This window comes from Dermacentor andersoni, chromosome 4 (assembly GCF_023375885.2).
Source record: "Dermacentor andersoni chromosome 4, qqDerAnde1_hic_scaffold, whole genome shotgun sequence".
NCBI classification, from domain to species: Eukaryota; Metazoa; Arthropoda; class Arachnida; order Ixodida; family Ixodidae; genus Dermacentor; species Dermacentor andersoni.
Window position 1 is genome coordinate 183062075 of NC_092817.1, and position 19545 is coordinate 183081619.

The 19545-nt window shown below is 42.9% G+C and overlaps 1 protein-coding gene across 3 annotated transcripts in view; it reads left to right on the plus strand.

The window, feature by feature from the left end:
- pps (protein partner of snf) overlaps positions 1-19545 on the plus strand; it is a 136648-nt gene that overhangs the window by 8843 nt on the left and 108260 nt on the right. For all 3 annotated transcript variants that reach the window (XM_050177883.3, XM_050177884.3, XM_050177885.3), the window contains exons 2-3: positions 16302-16445; positions 17705-17781. In XM_050177883.3, the coding sequence (XP_050033840.1) occupies positions 16325-16445; positions 17705-17781 (198 nt within the window). In that variant the 5' untranslated portion in view covers positions 16302-16324. The remainder of the gene's footprint in view (positions 1-16301; positions 16446-17704; positions 17782-19545) is intronic.

The following is a 19545-nucleotide window of genomic DNA, read 5'->3' on the forward strand; positions in this document are numbered from 1 at the left end:
GTTGTTGATTCAGCTCTGATAACTGCAAAGATATTCCAGCAAGCTTTGGACATCCATCAACTCCCTGCAGACAGGAAAATCTGGAAGGTGGTCCCACTCCACAACTATGGCAGCAAAAGTTCCCTTCTCAACTACCATTTCTGTCACTAGCATTCCTTGTATGGTACTCGAAATACATTGCTTTCAAATTTAGTAAAGCATTTAGATTATAATTTATTCTTTGCACGAGCACAGCACAGTTTCGAAATAAGTTTGTCCTGCGAAACCAAACTTCTTTCACCCACAGCCTTCATCTTATTCTTGACAAAGGTTTATGTGCTGACTGTGTTTTCTTAAACAATTCCAAAGCATTCGACAAAATCTTTCATGATTTGCTTCTTTTTAATTAAGCTTAGTAAACTGAATCTTGATCCTAGCCTGTTTGCATGGCATGAGCACTTTCTTCTTTAATGGCTCACACTTCGTTGCATCAAATAACCACGTCTCTCCATGTAGCCCTGTTGAATCTGGTGTTCCCAAAGGATCCGGTTTAGGCCCTAATTTTCTTAATTTACATTAATGATTTACCTAGCAGAATTAGTTTGAACATTTACCTTTTTGCTGACTACTGTGTTATCCTTGACGACATTTCTGACAATGCTGATAATAACATCCTGCAAGACTATATTAACGCTGTCTCTAACTTTCATGACATATGGTTAGTGCCACTTAATCCATCTAAGTGCAGGGGTGGGACTTCTGCGCCAAACACAGAAAATTGACCGAAATTGTGCCACGCTTCGCGAGAATGGCTTCGGCACATGTGCTCTGGCAGCGGCCGCAAACAGCAAGCGGATTAGTTCTCCTGAAAAATTCACGTATGATTACGATACTCCCTGATGTGAAATTTGAGTGCAGCCCTATCTGTGTTTTCATTTTGCGGTATATTGACTAGCGCGGACAATCCGTCTCATCCGGCACGTTGCAAACGGAGCAAAGTGTGGTGCGACTGCCTCGCTAATCGTTACGTGTGGGCGCAATTCCCAGCAGCCACTGCAGACAGACCTATGCTCATGCAGCACTTCCTTTCCATACAGACAATGCAGGCTACTCTGGCACCATCTTGCAGTCATCGTCGCCGCAGACCCCGTCTTGCGCAGCACTACACTTCTCACGCTTTCACCATACCCTCCTCCTCCGCTTTCCTTCTTGCACTATCCCCTTGGGGTTCTTTTGCTTTTCTTTTCTTGCAATGCAATTTTGTCTGCTCCAGACTGCTCCAAAATTACTTTGAGCAGTCCCACCCCTGTAAGTGCTAAGATATGCATGAAACGCACAGCGAACTTCCTCCTCCGGCTTATTGCCTAAATGATTCTATCTTGGAAGTCACAGCTTCTTACAAGTGCTTAGGTGTCCATATAACCTCAACAATTTCCTGTTCTTTACACATTGATAACACAAGCAACAACTGCATTCTAGGTTATAGTCACCGAAACTTCTCTTGTGCTCCTTCATCATTAAAGCTAATTTTATACCAGACAACAATTACCAATAAAACGAAATACGCTTCATCCACCTGGGATCTGCATTCTGAAGCCCTGATTCAGTCACTTGAACAAGCTCAAAATAATGTCCCACATTTTATTTTTAGCAATTATAGTCGTACGGTAAGTGTCATCATCATCATCATCAGCCTGGTTACGTCCACTGCAGGGCAAAGGCCTTTCCCATACTTCTCCAACAAACCCGGTCATGTACTAATTGTGGCCATGCCGTCCCTGCAAACTTCATAATCTCATCCGCCCACCTAACTTTCTGCAGCCCCCTGCTACGCTTCCCTTCCCTTGGAATCCAGTCCTTAACCCTTAATGACCATCGGTTATCTTCCCTCCTCATTACATGTCCTGCCCATGCCCATTTCTTTTCCTTGATTTCAACTAAGATGTCATTAACTCGCATTTGTTCCCTCACCCAATCTGCTCTTTTCTTATCCCTTAACGTTACACCCATCATTCTTCTTTCCATAGCTCGTTGCGTCGTCCTCAATTTAAGTAGAACCCTTTTCATAAGCCTCCAGGTTTCTGCCCCGTAGGTGAGTACTGGTAAGACACAGCTATTCTACACTTTTCTCTTGAGGGATAATGGCAACCTGCTGCTCATGATCTGAGAATGCCTGCCAAACGCATCCCAGCCCATTCTTATTCTTTGATTGTTTCCGTCTCATGATCCGGATCCGCCGTAACTACCTGCCCTAAGTACATGTATTCCCTTACCACTTCCAGTGCCTCGCTACCTATTGTAAATTGCTGTTCTCTTATGAGACTGTTAAACATTACTTTAGTTTTCTGCAGATTAACTTTTAGACCCACTCTTCAGCTTTGCCTCTCCAGGTTAGTGAGCATGCATTGCAATTGGTCCACAGAGTTACTATGCTAGGCAATATCATCAGCGAATCGCAAGTTACTAAGGTATTCTCCATTAACTTTTATACCCAATTCTTCCCAATCCAGGTCTCTGAATACCTCCTGTAAACATGCTGTGAATAGCATTAAAGAGATCGTATCTCCCTGCCTGACGCCTTTCTTTATTGGGATTTTGTTGCTTTCTTTATGGAGGACTACGGTGGCTGTGGAGCCGCTATAGATATCTTTCAGTATTTTTACATACGGCTCGTCTATACCGATTCCGTAATGCCTCCATGACTGCTGAGGTTTCGACAGAATCAAACGCTTTCTCGTAATCAATGAATGCTATATATAAGGGTTGGTTATATTCCGCAGATTTCTCTATCACCTGATTGATAGTGTGAATATGGTCTATTGTTGAGTAGCCTTTACGGAATCCTGCCTGGTCCTTTGGTTGACAGAAGTCTAAGGTGTTCCTGATTCTATTTGCGATTACCTTAGTAAATAGTTTGTAGTCAACTGACAGTAAGCTGATCGGTCTATAATTTTTCAAGTCTTTGGCGTCCCCTTTCTTATGGATTAGAATTATGTTAGCATTCTTCCAAGATTCCGGTACGCTCGAGGTCGTGAGGCATTGCATATACAGGGTGGCCAGTTTCTCTAGAACAATCTGCCCACCATCCTTCAACAAATCTGCTGTTACCTGATCCTCTCCAGCTGCCTGCCCCCTTTGCATAGCTCCTAAGGCTTTCTTAACTTCTTCCGGCGTTACCTGTGGGATTTCGAATTTCTCCAGATTATTCTCTCTTCCATTATCGTTGTGGGTGCCACTGGTACTGTATAAATCTATAGAACTCCTCAGCCACTTGAACTATCTCGTCCATATTAGTAATGATATTGCCGGCTTTGGTCTCTTAACGCATACATCTGATTCTTGCTAATTCCTAGTTTCTTCTTCACTGCTTTTAGGCTTCCTCCGTTCCTGAGGGCATGTTCAATTCTATCCATATTATACTTCCTTATGTCAGCTGTCTTACGCTTGTTGATGAACTTGTAAAGTTCTGCCAGTTCTATTCTAGCTGTAGGGTTAGAGGCTTTCATACATTGGCGTGTCTTGATCAGATCTTTCGTCTCCTGCGATAGCTTACTGGTATCCTGTCTAATGGAGTTACCACCGACTTCTATTGCACACTCCTTAATGATGTCCACAAGATTGTCATTCGTTGCTTCAATACTAAGGTCCTCTTCCTGAGTTAAAGCCGAATACCTGTTCTGTAGCTTGATCCGGAATTCCTCTATTTTCCCTCTTACCGCTAACGCATTGATCGGCTTTCTATGTACCAGTTTCTTCCGTTCCTTCATCAGGTCTAGGCTAATTCGAGTTCTTACCATCCTATGGTCACTGCAGCGCACCTTGCCGAGCACGTCTACATCTTGTATGGTGCCAGGGTTAGCGTAGAGTATCATTTCTAGTCTCACCATTTGGGCTCCTCCACGTCCACTTTCGGCTAACCCGCTTGCGGAAAAAGGTATTCATTATCCGCATATTATTCTGTTCTGCAAACTCTACTAATAACTCTCCCCTGCTATTCCTAGTGCCTATGCCATATTCCCCCACTGCCTTGTCTCCAGCCTGCTTCTTGTCTACCTTGGCATTGAAGTCGCCCATCAGTATAGTGTATTTTGTTTTCACTCTACCCATCGCCGATTCCACATCTTCATAGAAGCTTTCGACTTCCTGGTCATCATGACTAGATGTAGAGGCGTAGACCTGTACAACCTTCATTTTGTACCTCTTATTAAGTTTCACAACAAGACCTGCCACCCTCTCGTTAATGCTATAGAATTCCTGTATGTTACCAGCTATATTCTTATTAATCAGGAATCCGACTCTTAGTTCTCGTCTCTCCGCTAAGCCCCAGTAGCACAGGACGTGCCCACTTTTTAGCACTGTATATGCTTCTTTTGGCCTCCTAACTTCACTGAGCCCTATTATATCCCATTTACTGCCCTCTAATTCCTCCAATAGCACTGCTTGATTTGCCTCACTAGATAACGTTCTAGCGTTAAGCATTGCCAGGTTCATATTCCAATGGCGGCCTGTCCGGAATGTGATAAAAGTGTAATTGTAAGTGTAATTTTATGAAAAATTCCTTGCAACCTCCTCCACTTTCTGCCCATCGTTAAGTACTTTCATCTTGTTCTGTTTCACAATTTATACTTCCAAAATTCTTACCTTTTCAAAAACCTTATATCAACCTCAACATACATTAGGCATTGATCATTGCCATGAGGTAGTAATTTTGCAGTGCCTCGCTAGAGCCTGTCATAAGTGTTTCATTCCCAGGACTCTTCAAGAATGGAACTGTTATGTCCACGGTAGCCGTAATAAAAGGCATTTGTGCCAAGGAACGTAGTTTATTTCAGAGGGACTTTTGCACAGCGCTTATTGTTTTCATTGTGGTTATTGCAATCGAAGACAACACAAAATTTCTTATGGCCTCAGCCGACATCATCGCTTCAGGCTTCACTTTGGCTATTGCAGTTCATCAAAGTCTTCTTAAAGAATTGCCAGGTTACTGTGAAAGTGGGCAATCATGTTACACTACCACAGTTCATCTAATGCAGTATATCCCAGGTAGCTATTCTCTTGCCCACATTAGTTAATATAGCCATGAAAGACTTGCCTAGCCAAAAAGCACTGTGACAATGATTTTTATATGCCATGACAGAAAAGAAAATGTGCTATACATATTCTGATTGAGGATGATAGTGGCTCTATAAGGATATAAATGTACTATAGTGATGCATAAACGACACTGTAAATGTGATTATGCTGCTTCCTCGCCGGACTGAGACTGGGGACTAGGGTAATAAATGATACGGTGAAAGGACTTCACTTTTTTCAAATTATTTTGAAAACACTTATAGTAAGAAACATTGCTTTTTCTGATAACGATATAGCAGGGTGAGAAGGTATATGTTATGTAAAATTTAATTTTAGTAGCAACCATAATCATCTCTTGCTGCCTTATTTTATTGCTCCTGTGTTTGTTTGTTCTTTACTCACTTCCCTCTGTAACACTTTTGGTGTTGAGGGTACAATAAAAGAAAATTTTGAAAAGTGTCTTTGGAAAGTTAAGTGAAGGCAGAGGAGTACATTGGCAAATGACTAGAAAGAGTGCGCCAGCTTAGAACATGCCTAATTCATCGGTACTCAACAGTTCATGTTTACTTTAAACAACCATTTACTTGTTTGTAAATGTTTGCTTAAGCAAGTGTTTCTCAAGCTTTTCAAACACATGACTCCTTTTTTTAGTTCAAACCTACCGTGACCAGGTTTTTTTATAAGCCTTCTGAAAGTTTACTTTATTCAATAACCTGGATACATTTACATTTTAATTTATTTAGAAGACATTAACCACAGCATAACTACCAAAGATGCTTGTTAATGTTTTCTAGCAAGGATTGATTTGACCATGTATTTTAATGAGAAGGATGTAGTTTTAGCCCTTGAGGCCTGGACTTCAAATATGATAACATTTCTTTGACTACCTCCCAGGAACCATTTCGTCATCTGGCACCGATAAACAAAGCAGTGCAATGAGGCATTGACATCATTGGTGAATATGATAGTGCGACCCCCCCCCCCCCCCCCAAAATAAAGAAGGCTTATGACCCTCAGTTTCAGAAACACTTCCACATGCACTTGTACAAGATATTCACTACTGTAATTTCAAATAGAATCAAAGAATTCTCTACATGAATCAACAAAAAAAAGCAGGCTGGCTTTAAAAATTGGTATTTAATAATGGATCACATTCTAATTGAGAAGTCTGTGGAGCATAACTTCTCTGTGGCTTTCTTAGATTACATAAAGGTGTTTGATTCAGTAGAGATACTAGCAGTCATGGAGGCATTGGGTACTTAAGCACAAAGTAGTGGAAGCATAAGTAAATATCTTGGCAGTTATCTGTAAAGATTCTACAGCTATCGTAATTATTTTTTTTTTAATGGAAAGATTCTGATTAAGAAGGGGATAAAACAATGGGGCACAGTCTCTTCAGTGCTAATCACTGCATGCTTAGAAAAAGCATTCCAGCTCTTTGAATGGGAAGAATTATGTGTGGGAATAAACAGGGAACATCTGAACAACCTTCGGTTTTGAGGTGATATTGTCCTGCTAAGCAACACCAGAGATGACTTTCAACAAATCACAGAAGGCTAGAAATGCTACCATAAGACAACAAGAATCTGTGACTGGTATTTGGCCACTAGAAGCTGTGCGACACTATATTTCTGTGGGCCACAGGGACCCCAGATCACGAGAAGGAAACTTCCTGAAGAATAAAAATGGGTTGGAGGCACTCGCACATTGATTGGCAGCCTATCATTGTACACAATCATTGCATTCTGCTGTTACTAACCTACGGGCACAAAACTTGCAGGCAGATAGATAGGTAGATATATACATAGAAAGCCTCTAAAAAGTTCGGAAAGGGCCCAAAGAATCTTAATGCATTAAAGTGAACATGTTGTTACATGATGGCGGTCTTTCTATACTTTCCTTCATGAAACTTCCCCGAAAGTTTCATATAGGGACAAAAGGCGGCACCAGAGGCACTAGTGTAAGTAGAAGCTGAACAATCTGCCGGGCTATGCGATCATGCTTAAATTACATGTGGCACCATTGTATGATTGGCATGGCCCCCCTAGTAGCCTTTCTCGCACTGTTTCAGTTGGCTGTCTCTATTTGCACTTTGTTTAGTTAGTTAATACTTGTGCCATATGGGCGAAGTTAATGCCATTAAAGGTGTAAGACCTTAAGTTTCCATTATATTTCAGTCGCTGCTACATGCACATGCTTAATGGCATTAAACATCGCGATGGCGATAGCTGCCGTGAAACGGTTAAGTTTACTTGCCAACCGTAATACAATAAAAACAGATATCTAGGGAGCAAATGTTTAAGAAACAGCGTGACAAATATTAATAGGCGTATTTTATGTAGTTTACTTCAGGAATGTCGTTGTTGCACCTAGCCGTAAACTGTTTGGAGCCGAAGCTAGCTCGACGGCCTGTCCATAGCGTACCCAAAGCAATAAAATCTGAAAAATGGTGCTCACAGCTTCAAAGCTTTCAAGCAGTAATCCTCAAGAACTTGACCGTGTGCTCAAGTTCGTTGTGGCTTATGTGCTTCTTTGAGCTAAACATCTTCGAGAAATTCGAAGGCTTCAGTATGCGGCCAACAAGGCAAGGAGTTGCCGCCGTGCAATCAAACCGCTTCGCCTGGCTATCGCTATCACGATTACTGCTGTAGTGGCAAGATCGCCAACAAGGTTCCGACTGGTGTTGTATAAGTCGCGGGTCGCTTTTTTCATTGCTACAATAGATTGGATTTTTTATAAACACTGCTCTGGGCATATGTAACCAGCAAATGGAGGTCTCGGGAGAGCACCTGAGGTGGTAATAACGCAGGCAGCGCAGGATCTCCAGGGCACCGAAACGGTAGCAGGGGGATCAAAGCTGGAAGCAGGGCGCGGAGGCCGAAGTGTGCCAGGGGTGTACAAGATCGGCTGTCCGCCATCGCGGACAGCCGCGGTAATTTCATAAAAGGGTGACGTGCAATCGCTCGGAAGCCGATTTCTAACAATGGAGCAGTCCCAAGCATAGCTTTTAAATTATGAATTAAGCCGCTGTTACATATGCAGGTGAACCTGCAAATGAAACAAGGCATTGTAGTTGTTTCAAAATTGTTCCTGTTTCAATTTTTTAACACTGTACATAAGCAGGGTGGTGAATAGCACATTGCGCCGACAATGTTCACATCCCGACAATGGAAGTTGACCCTTGCACAAAAGCAGGCGTACGCACAGAACACCTGTAGAATCTGTCAGGCGTGTCTGCTCTGATGCCCTTCTACTTGCGCCTCTGCCGCAATGCATACACTGTGGGCACTATATGAAGTGCTTCCTTAGCGTGTTGCTGGAGTTTGGGACCAGATAAACAATATTCAAAGACCCTTGCATAACTCTGACAATTTTCTCAAACACAAGAATGATGTTATCTTGATTGTATAGGCAAGATGTTCCAACATTGCTGAATATTGTTTTGCAGCCGAGGATGTTAGAGAGTTTTGGCAGTGCCTTATTACGGTACGATAAGTGCGGTATACAGTACGGTATTACTGTTCCGTACTAACCTACCACGATGACTGAAGACATTTTAGCTTCGTGTGCCACTCTATGTGTACGGTAATGTGATAATGATGATAGTGGCAAACATTGGGACTTTTCAGAATACAATAACTATGATCTGAGCACGAAATATTCATTTTAGCGAATACTAGAAAGCTTTAGCTTGTCAATACCCACATTATTCTTTATGGAACTGCCCGGTTATGGCAAACGTAGACGCCAGTCACAAGGCCGGTAGCGACCTCTTGTGACACTTCATCCTACTACACTAGAAACTTTTTTTTTCTTTTTTGTTACATAGGTGTCCTTGTCTAAGCAATATATAAGAAATGGAATTGTTTGTTGTAAATGGCACCGCTGCTGACATTTTGCGCCAAAATAAATGGAATGTAGTTAGTTACTGTAATAGGGACGGTACAGCCTAAGTAAACTCTGCGTCACTAGATGGCGCCACCAAACCAAAGTGTTTTTTCTTTTTTAAATGTTGCTTTTTATTTTCTGTTTTCGTTCTAGATTATTTTTGCTTTTCTTGAATATTCTCTTTTTCTCATTCGGCCAGAGTATATTAATTGCCTGTTAAAGGGTCCCTCACCAGGTCACACAGCGCAAGTTTCGGTTATATGCTGGAAGTTGTTACGTGTCCTCTAGGGTGCGTACTGCCTCAAATATTTTTCAAATTGGCTCATTAATAGCAGAGATATGATTTCAGGAGGCGAGCGCCCCTGCCAAAAGAGACACTTTCTTCACTTGCCCCATCTAGCCTCTGCAAGCGAAATTCCTTCCCTGCGTTCTCCCATACCGGAGCTCAAGGATCACGTAATGCGTACGTCACGGGCCCCGCCTTCATTTTTTTTTTCTGTCCTTGCTCTTTTGCAGTGCAGTGAACTTCAGCAGACGGCGATGCGTGCGAGCTGTTGTGATTGTCTTGTTTCGCGCAGTGCACGATCTTGCGCGCTGTGCATGAGGACATCAGACTAGCGGTATAAGTCAGTGCTACACGAATACTGAGACAGACACAAGCGGATCACAGAGCATAATCCCACGCTGAAACACGGTGGAAAATGGCATAGTTTCGGTGTTTGTGCACATGATTGCACGACGTGGGAACAAGCTGAAGAAACGGAAGTACATCTCTCTTGCTGCGCTGCAAAGTAAAACAAAAACATGCAGGCATTCAGTTTGTGTGTTTTATTATTTCTATAAGCTTTAATTAGTCTATTCAAGCAACATATTACACAAATAACAGATGTTGCCTTGAACAAGTCTCGAAGTCATGTGTCACTACAAAGGACGCCATATTACAAACACGTGTATGTCGCCCTCCAGCTTGGAGCACAGCGGCCGTGAGGAGAAGGGCAAATGGCGTTCGGTTTGAAATTTCAGATCTTTATGCGATGTGTGGCGATGTAATACTTTGCAGACACGGTTGTTATCAAGCATTGCATGCTCTGCGCTTGTCAGCTCAAGGTAGCCAGACCTGGTGTGGGGCCATTTAAGAGGGGTATGGCCACAAGTTCAGTTCAGTTCAGCGCAAGTTTACTTTCCGGTTAGAAGGGCCCTCAGACTTGCTGCCACTTCGTTGCGCTGCAGAAGGTGAATTAAAGTGAACTCATGCCTTGGTCCTATCATGGTGAAAAATGCACGCGAGACATGGACATGGACGGCATGGAGCCTGCGGCTGACATCAGTTTCTCACTGCTTTGGCTTGGGGCATCTTGACTTGCAAAACATGGTGTGAGTCGAGCCTTATCGACTCCTTACCGCCTAGTATGTCGTACGGAAACTCTTTCTGTACAGTAAAGTGGGCGCATGCGCAGTCCTCGACTGGTACGGTATTACCATGCTTACTGTGCGGTAACTTGGCACTGCTAAAAGTCTCTATTTTTGATGAAGTGTTTTTTGGGGCGCATCGGGGATTTGCATTGTAGGACGCAAAGTGCAGCTGCACAATGACGTTTTCCTGTTGCATCTTAAACACTGAGGTGATTCCCTAGCAGATGCACGTATGTTGTTCAAAGACTACATTGAAAATAGACTTGGATATGAGTAAGCTTCTAGAAACAAGGGTGCAACTGCACATATATGCAGAAATCTGCTTGGAAAGCACGGGGAGCATAATCGAAGAATCATGAAAGCTGTGGAAACAATAGCAGACCAGCACTATCTCCAGAATCTCGGATTCGAAGTGGTGCCTCTTGTCACTAAGAACAAGCTTTTACACTGAGAAGGAACGCTTGAAGTCGACCAATGTTATTGGAGCAAAGTTGTGCTTGGGAACATTTGATGGCTTAACCAGCACCGGGATCCGTGAGTACTCACTGGCAAGAGCTCCCGATACTTCGCTGAGGGCAGAAAACACTTCATTTTTGTCCCCAAGACCCATTGTAACTTCACACCTACCTTTTCGGCTACAGGTCCTTTAGGAACTGGAGTGATTCGTTGCTGTGCATCCAGAATTAACGCACTGTTCCTAATTAGAATTTTGCCAGAACTTTCGAAGTTTCTTTATAGTGTTTGTGACTGAGGAAAGGAAAGTTGGCGCACAAATATGTGAGCTTTCCTTGGATGCTCTCCTCAGAGAGGGCAGTTTCAGCCTTCCTGACTGAAGCACTCTCGTCACCTGAAAAGGTGTTGATTACTGCCTTCACTTCGGAAATGTTGCAGTTGTAACTCTCAACAGCTTCTAGCCATGTTCCCCAGCATGTGATTGATGGGCTCTGGTGGAAGGGGTACCTCCGGCAGCTCCTCCTTCTATGAGCGCAAGTGAGAGGGCACCTTCAGGAACACTGCCTTGGCTAAAGCAATAAGCTTGTTGCCTTTCGCGAAGTGCTTCCTCAGTTCATCAGAAACATGGTGAAGTGTGTGCACTAGGCATGTGACATGCACCACCTTCAGGTGGAAGGTCTTAAGCAAATGAGCAGCCTTGTGCATGTACAGGCTGTGGCATCTATGTAGAATAACAGAACCTTAGCGTCTTTGCCTATAGGGTACAGAACATCTAGGGACTAGTTTATAAAGTATGCTATATAATCCCCATTTGTTCTCTCAAAAGGCTTCAAGCACACAAGGAAAGCCATTGTCTTCTTGTCTGCTGCAGGCTTTCCAGCTGCAAAGTGAGCGACAAAGTGCGCCTTTATGTTTGTCGTCTCATCTACGAAAACTTAAATGCAGGATTCGCCTATCCCTTCTCTGATATGTTTCTTCATGCATAGTGCGGAGGTAGTTCTTCCACAATGTAGACTCCGGTGGCATGCTGTAGTTGTAGTGTTTCTGTAGGAATTGTTCCAGCTCAGGATTTTCAATTCAACCACACAGTTGGCAGAACACGGTATCGCCATCTGAAGTACATGTAGTATGATAACTCGAGTGTCCACTGCCGAATCAACACACTCTTGTGTGTCTTCCGTTTCGGCATTGCTGAGAAGCACAGAGCAGATTGCCAGACTGCTATACGACCATAAGAACAATAATGTAGGCTGGGACGACACATTGTGGTTGAATCGAGAAGAATTAAGGACAATCGATGTTGCCAGGTAACATGACAATCTTTGACTGCACCAGAAAGTGAAACTGCAAGCTAAATATTGTTTTAGGCTGATGCTGAAAATGGGCATAGGCTCTAATGCCAATAATAGAGACATATGAGCATTATAACAACAGTGCTAAACGGTTTTTTAACACTCAATTTATGCTCATATATTGACAATGGTTGATATGAAGTGAGGAACAAAATAGACATTTGCCTGAAATGTGGTCTCTACTCATCACTTGGTTTGCGAGCGCACACAAGTACTGCCTTAGGTAAGGAAAACATGGCTCTGCTCAAATTCTACAATCAATGACCCTGAAATAACACTATCTCACTGTGTGCGTAAGGTAAATGGTGTTACAAAAAATGTCCAGGCCGCTTTCTTGTTTTCAGAGTTTAAGCTTGTGTGGCTGCTGGGAATTTTGGTGCACGTTCTAGTTGCAGCACAAAAGCAACAACTACCATCCCTGACGATACAAATTTCTGCGTGTCGGTGGGCAGATTGAACAGCAAACTACTCGGATATCCACATGAACTTTTGAGACGAACCAAATGTCTTTCTGCCACAGCAGCATTGGTGATGCATGTTCCAGTGCGTGCCATTCAGTGTTCAAAACAGAAATAAAAGAATGGAGAAGAGCTGGCTGAATGTTTGAGTAAAGCTCTCGTCTTATGCCTGACCTTCCAACCCATTTCCTTCTGCTGCCTAGGCCTAATAGTTGATGTGGGTACTTATGGGAGCATAGCAAAGTAAGCGGCTTGAAATTTGTGCCATCAAATTTGGGAAAATTACTCATCATAGGGATTCCAGAACACAGCCATGCTGTTCACTAGGTGCTTGCTTTACTTCTTTTGTTTGCTTTATGCTCGTTTGGTCAATTCCAATATCCACCATGTTCCCCCCTGCCTTGTTGGCGTCACCAAAAATTGTGAATGAATGAATAAATAAATAAAGGGTAATCAACAGGATCTTCTTAAGTCCACAAACTCTAGTTCATGGTGGCGGTCCAGCCTGCATCTACCTGTTATGTTACTTGTCTCTGCAGAGGTGGTTACTACTGAGCACAAGGTTGTGGGTTCGACTCCTGTCCACATTGTGATGGGTGTCGAATATAAAAATGCTTGTGTACTTAGATGTAGGTGCATGTAATCAAAATGAAGGCACTTTTTACGTCTCTTATATCTATCCAGTGTCTCTTATATCCGTCTTACGTCTCTTATATCCAGTGGAGGTTAAACCCTACAATCTTATGTGGATTTTTTGCAGTAAGGGTGTCCAATGTGTTAGGTATTTAAGAGGAAGCTTTTGCTTGGAGCTGACTCGCCTATCCAAATACATGTAAAACACAAATTCTTTTATGGTCAACCCCTCGACAAATTTGAATGAAATTTGTTGTGTTTGAGAGTGAAAGTGAAAATTCGAGTGACTGTAGGAAGCAGAATTTTGATTTAGGACCTGGAATTTTTGACAGAATTTGCTAAAATTCAGTTTACAAAAATATAACCACCAACGTTACGAATCCGTAACTCTGCAATGAAAACGGATATCATAATTCTGTAAAGTGCACGTGCTAGGGAACTTAAAGTGGACAAATTTGATATATTAATTTACAGCTTACATTAATTTATTACAATGTTTATAAGGCTTTTCAAAATTTCCACTGACGTAATAGTCATATTTTTCAGAGTGGTGTATAATACATCAAGCATCAAGGTTGAAGCATATATTCAACTCGGCAGCTGCTTAGCTGCAGCTAAGAAGAAAAGGATATTGCTATTTTTCAATGTATGCATACAATTAAGGTTTGTTTCTCTCTTTGAATTTTGGCCTTTGACATCTTTGAAATCATTGAATTATCCTTGAACATGTAGTGAAATGTTCTGTGTGAACCCTGTATTCTCACCTGGGATGTCCATAATGGCGTCTTTTTTTTTTTTTTTTTTTTTTTCAGATAACCTAAAGGCCCTTATGGGCATTACATGGGGGGGGGGGGGGTTAACAACAGGATATTTCAAACACAATTAGGGGGGGGGGGAGGCAATATAGAACACCGTGGTAAAGATCACCGAATACAACAAGAAAATATAAAAAGAAAAATAGGAAAGAGAATTGCATACATGATGAAAACAACAACAACAACAACACTCCGTACAAAGCATGTAGATACACTTACAATGCGTCAAAGGCATAAAATTCTGCTTTTACCCAACATGCGTAAAACTGCGCTTCAAATTACTAACAAATGAGTCATGATCACGTATAGAAGCAATTTCTTTTGGCAGCTTATTCCAGTGATGAATAGCTAGAAAGAGCGGTGATTGTCGCAGGAGATTCGTACGTGCAAACATGGGACGCACTTTGAAGGGATGGTCGAGGCGGGGAAAAAATTTTTGTGGGGGTTTGATATGGGATGCTGTAAAGGATGACGGGGTATGATACAATCTGTGGAAGTGGGAAAGCAGTGCTAACAGTCGTCGTGTTTCTAGAGACGGTAATTGGAGGGACTCTTTGATAGCCGTGATGCTGGATGTTCTAGAGTATGTTTTAGTGATGAAGCGTGCTGCTTTATTTTGTAAAGATTCCAGCTTGTTTATTAGGCAAGTCTGATTTGGATTCCATATTATGGAAGCGTATTCAATCTTTGAGCGAACTAGAGCTGTGTAAGCTAATAATTTAGTTGACTCATTTGCTAAATACAAATTTCGCCTAATGAATCCAAGTGTTTTATTTGCTTCCGAAATTATTTCATCAATGTGATCATTCCATGTAAGGTTAGAAGTTAAATGGACTCCCAAATATTTTAATGTAGACACATTCTCTATGCATATGCTGTTCATAAAATATGAACTTAAGTGAACGTTACTGGCTCTGCTAAATGTCATTGTTTTAGTTTTAGAAACATTAATTTCCATTTGCCATTGCTCGCACCAAAGTGAAATTTTGTTTAGGTCGGCCTGTAAAATATTAGTGTCTTCAGAGGTGATAATTTGTCTGTAAAGAACGCAGTCATCTGCAAACAATCGAACTGTTGAGGTCAGGTTGTTACTGATGTCATTAATGTAAATTAAGAATAAGATTGGGCCAAGTACGGATCCCTGAGGAACGCCAGATTTAACTTGTGCTAAATTGCTGCCTGCTTGTTACCTGCTAATTGAAACCTGCTTAGCAACCAAGCAGGTTTACTTGCTAGTTCAATAAGTGTTGAAGGGTTTCTTTAGAATGGCTTGGGAGCCACTCAGTGCTCATATAGTGATGCTTGCCTGGATGAGTCTACTTCATTTTGCTGAAGAAGTAATGAGCCTTCGCCTAGTTTTTTTTTTTTCCATACATTTGAACCTCAAAATAATGAACATGGATATAACAATGTAAACTTAAAATTTGGGTGGCCATGCTTTATTTTAGTAAGTATTGCTATAATGAAATTGAAAATGCACGATCCAAGACAATATCGGTTACAGCTAAGCGAATATTATTTGTTCTCATACAGGTCAAAATATATATTCTGGTATCAAAAAAATAACAAATACTCAGCAAGAGCAGAATGACTCTAGCAAGAGCAGCCTGATATGGTGAATTCTGGACACGCATGTGCTCTTTGACCAACGGCATAGTTTGGCTGGCCCACAGCTAGCCAAGTTAACATGCTTGTCCCACATGGTTGAGTGTTAATGGCTTAAAATGCGTTTGTAATTTAGCATTGTTGATGTGCGATGCATTGACATGGCAAGATATTGACAGGTCATCAAATTGAACAGGAGTCATGGCCTTCCAAAAGCAGCACACTTCTTTTTCTCCCTCATAGACCTAAATGCCGAGTACACTTGCAAAGAATATTGGATATCATGAATGTGCTTTGGTGTCCAACACAACCTCATCGTAATGATGTTTGTAGCCAAATTGAACCACAATGACATTCGGTGGCGAGTTTTAGGCATTGGTCAACAAGGCTTTCTTGTGTCGCACTCATTGTGGAAGCCAATGTGGCAAGCGTGGCAGATTAGTGTCAGAGTCAGCCATGGGATATTTGATGCTTCGCCTTTTGCTGCACTCCTGTGCTCCGTTCAGTTCTCAATTTATCCGCAATTTCTTGCTGCTTCACATGATTACTTGCAAGCCATTGGCAGTAGTGATACAGATCTGTGCTGGCGAGGGATCCCTCGTGAAGCATGCAGCAATGTGTTGATCTTGCAGGCGGGCCCAGCGGCAGCGGCAGCATGTCCTCTCAGGAGCAGCCGCTGCTCAAGCTGGACTCTGTGCTGTCGGCCGAGCAGATGCGTGCCCTCCTGCAGGAGGCCACTGCACCCACGAATGACAAGCTCGACTTTGATGTGCTCGGTACGACACCTCTCTTGCCCTAGGGCTGTGCCCAATTTAGCGGAACAGTCCAGACTCCCGACTTTGTCCCAGTCAGGATGGCCAAAGTGTCTCCTGACTTTTCTTTTTTGCTACTATCAATCAACCAGATTTTCTTTTCACACGCCTTGCAGCTCGGTTGCATATTCTTTGCTTTGGTCCTTTGTTGCATGGTGAGCAACATAAAGGTGGCGTCCTTTTTGTTGTGACTCTAGTTCTGTTGTTGACCCTAACAGTTTACAGTAACTCTTTATCTTTAATGATAGCTGCGTTGTCCAGGCATATGCTGCACCTTTTTTGATGCAAATCGCAACATGGTAGGAGCCGCCAGCCTGCATGTGCTCCCCTCCTTCTCTGTCCTAATTTAATCTGCTAGAGAATTGGCAATCCTGCTTTGCCCCCTTCTTTCATAAATTCATTGTATGCTGCATGTTACTTTATGGGCACTCAGTTATACGGTATCACCCTTTTGTGTTTTGTAGTATCCTAGCACCAGAAAGAGGGCTAACGAATGAGAACACCCGCACATAAGTTCGTGTCTCTATCCAGTTACTCGGCTATGCCCTATTTATTCAGTGGAGTAATGTTCCACCTCATATTGCCTCCGAAGAGGGTCAGACGCCATTATATATGTAATTTGCTGGTCTCCAATAAGTAAGCTGTTATATGTGGCTGTCACTTGACAAAATAAAATGTGTGAACTTTGGTTGACACGCTATTGTAGTCTGTGCTTTTCCCTTCGTACATATATACTTTAGTACTCACTGTTGCATTGAACTTGATGAATGTGTGTTGTTTCCCTTTCGTTTTTAGCATATGTTACGAATTCTAGTCAGTGAGCTACTTTGTATGGCCTTGCTAACTGCCGTCCGCCGCTATGGCAGCCGCCTGCTAGTTCTGCCTGTCTGTGATCAGCAGAGTTGAAATCGGCAATGATGTTTGGCAGCCGCAAAATGGCGAATGTTCCTCTCACCACTTTCCCATTGAAATGATGCAGAAACTTCTCATTGGTGTTATTGATCAACGGCACATACAGTAATGTAAAAGATAACTCGCAAGCATATTTGGTTACCGGTGGCACCTTGCCTGTTTCCTTGCCGCTTGCCGATTGTTATAGTGCGAGTACAATGATCGGCGGCAAGCCATCTTTGTTTCCCCACGACTGCAGCCGCACCTTTGCAGTGTCTCTGTCAACAGACTGTGCTTGCTCTGTGATGCTTTAACCATTATTGACGGTGCAGGAAATGTTGGTGGGCCAGAAGACGGAAGCCACTCTCTGGCGGCCATGGACGACAGCTTTCACGACCTGGAGAACTTGGTGAGCCCAGGCGCAAATTATTGTTATTAGAATAGAATCCAAATTTTCTGTCTGTGAGTTTTCCGCTACAGTAAAATCTTGTTGATTTGGATTTCACAAGACTGAAAAGAATGTCCAAAATGTCCAAATGTCGAATTATTGAGGGTATCAAGAAAACAATAAACAAAGGCTTACTATGTCAACACACTCTTATTCACTGAATTGAAAAGCAAATCCTGTTTCTGTTATGCACAAAAGCAGTGCAGATGCTGCAATTCTCATTATCTTGTGACTGATTGGCTCTCACAGCAATGAAGGCCTCACGACTTCCTTCAAATTCTGTAACCTTGCAGTGTACAAGAGACGAGTACAGCAGGGCTTGAACAAAGTGGGCAGACGAAAACAGACTTTAAGTCAACCCCCCACAAAAGTTCTTGTGTTCTTTTTACAAGAGAGAGAGGCCTGGTTCCAGATCCGTGTGTGGAACTGTGTGGACAGCAAATACCTGTCAAGAAAGAGCACAAATTTCTAGGTGTAATACTTGACTCTAAGCTTACTTTCATCTCAGACATAAAATATTTAAACATTAAATGTCTAAAAACAATGAACTTGCTGAAAATGCTATCTCACACAACATGGGGTAGCAACAGGAAGTGTATAACGAATATTTACAAGAGCGTCATTCTAGACTATGATGCCATAGTATACAACTCTGGCGCCCCGAGCGCACTAAAGATGCTGGATCCCATCCACCATCTGGACATCCGCCTGACCACAGGCACCTTCAAAACGGGCCCCATTGAAAGCTTATACAGTGCAGTCCACTTATAACGATACCACATATAACGATATATCGGTTATAACGATGGGTCGACATGAGAGTGTCATTTTATGCATTAGGTCTATGGGGAAAAAAAACATTTATAACGATAGGTTATTCATCGCATATCGGATATAACGATCAAAATTTTGCAGTCTGGACGGCGTTTTCCGTGCCAAATAATCGTAACGTTTGCGTTGCTTAGTTCCCTGAAACGAACGATGTCGAGGCGAGGCGATGTTTACCTCCGTAAGTTCGTATCTGCCGCCATTACCGCGCAGCGCGCCACAAGATGGCGCTAGCTGCTTCATGCGCGTCGGCCACAGTCGCTCCGAAAGAGAGAGAAAGAAAAAAAGAAGCGACAAGCAAAGCGGCGCAGTGGCGCCCGTCCCGCGTTTCTCTCGCGATAGCAGCGATAGCAGGCTGACGCCACCGAAGCAGCGTGGAACCAACGGTTCAACCCAGTTCGAAGATGGCGCCGACAAAGCGCAAAGCTGTGTCGCTTGACACGAAGATGGATATTTTGCAGGACTCTCGAAGCGATTCAAGGTGAGCGCCCTCGTGAAGAAGTATGAGCTCGTCGAGTTAACGATATCAACCATCTTGAAAACCGGGAGCACCGCGATTGTGAAGGCAGGAGCTATCAGCGGCCATTCCGATCAGCGGAAAAGGGGTTAGAGACTCTTTGTACGCCGATGTTGAAGAGGCGCTTTACCAGTGGTTCATCACCAATTGCTTCAAGAAGGCGGGCTTTGTGTGTAAGGACGAACTTCCCCAACCCGCTGAGACCGACCCGGTGGAAGTCGCTGACATAACCGAGCTCTGGGAGCTCCCTACTGGTGACACAGGTGGTGTGTCGAAGGAGGAGTTTTTGACTGCAGACAGTGCTGCCTCGTTCTGCGATGAGGTCACCGACGAGGCGATCGCCGAAGATGTGCTGTCTCGACAGACGCAAAGTTGTGCGA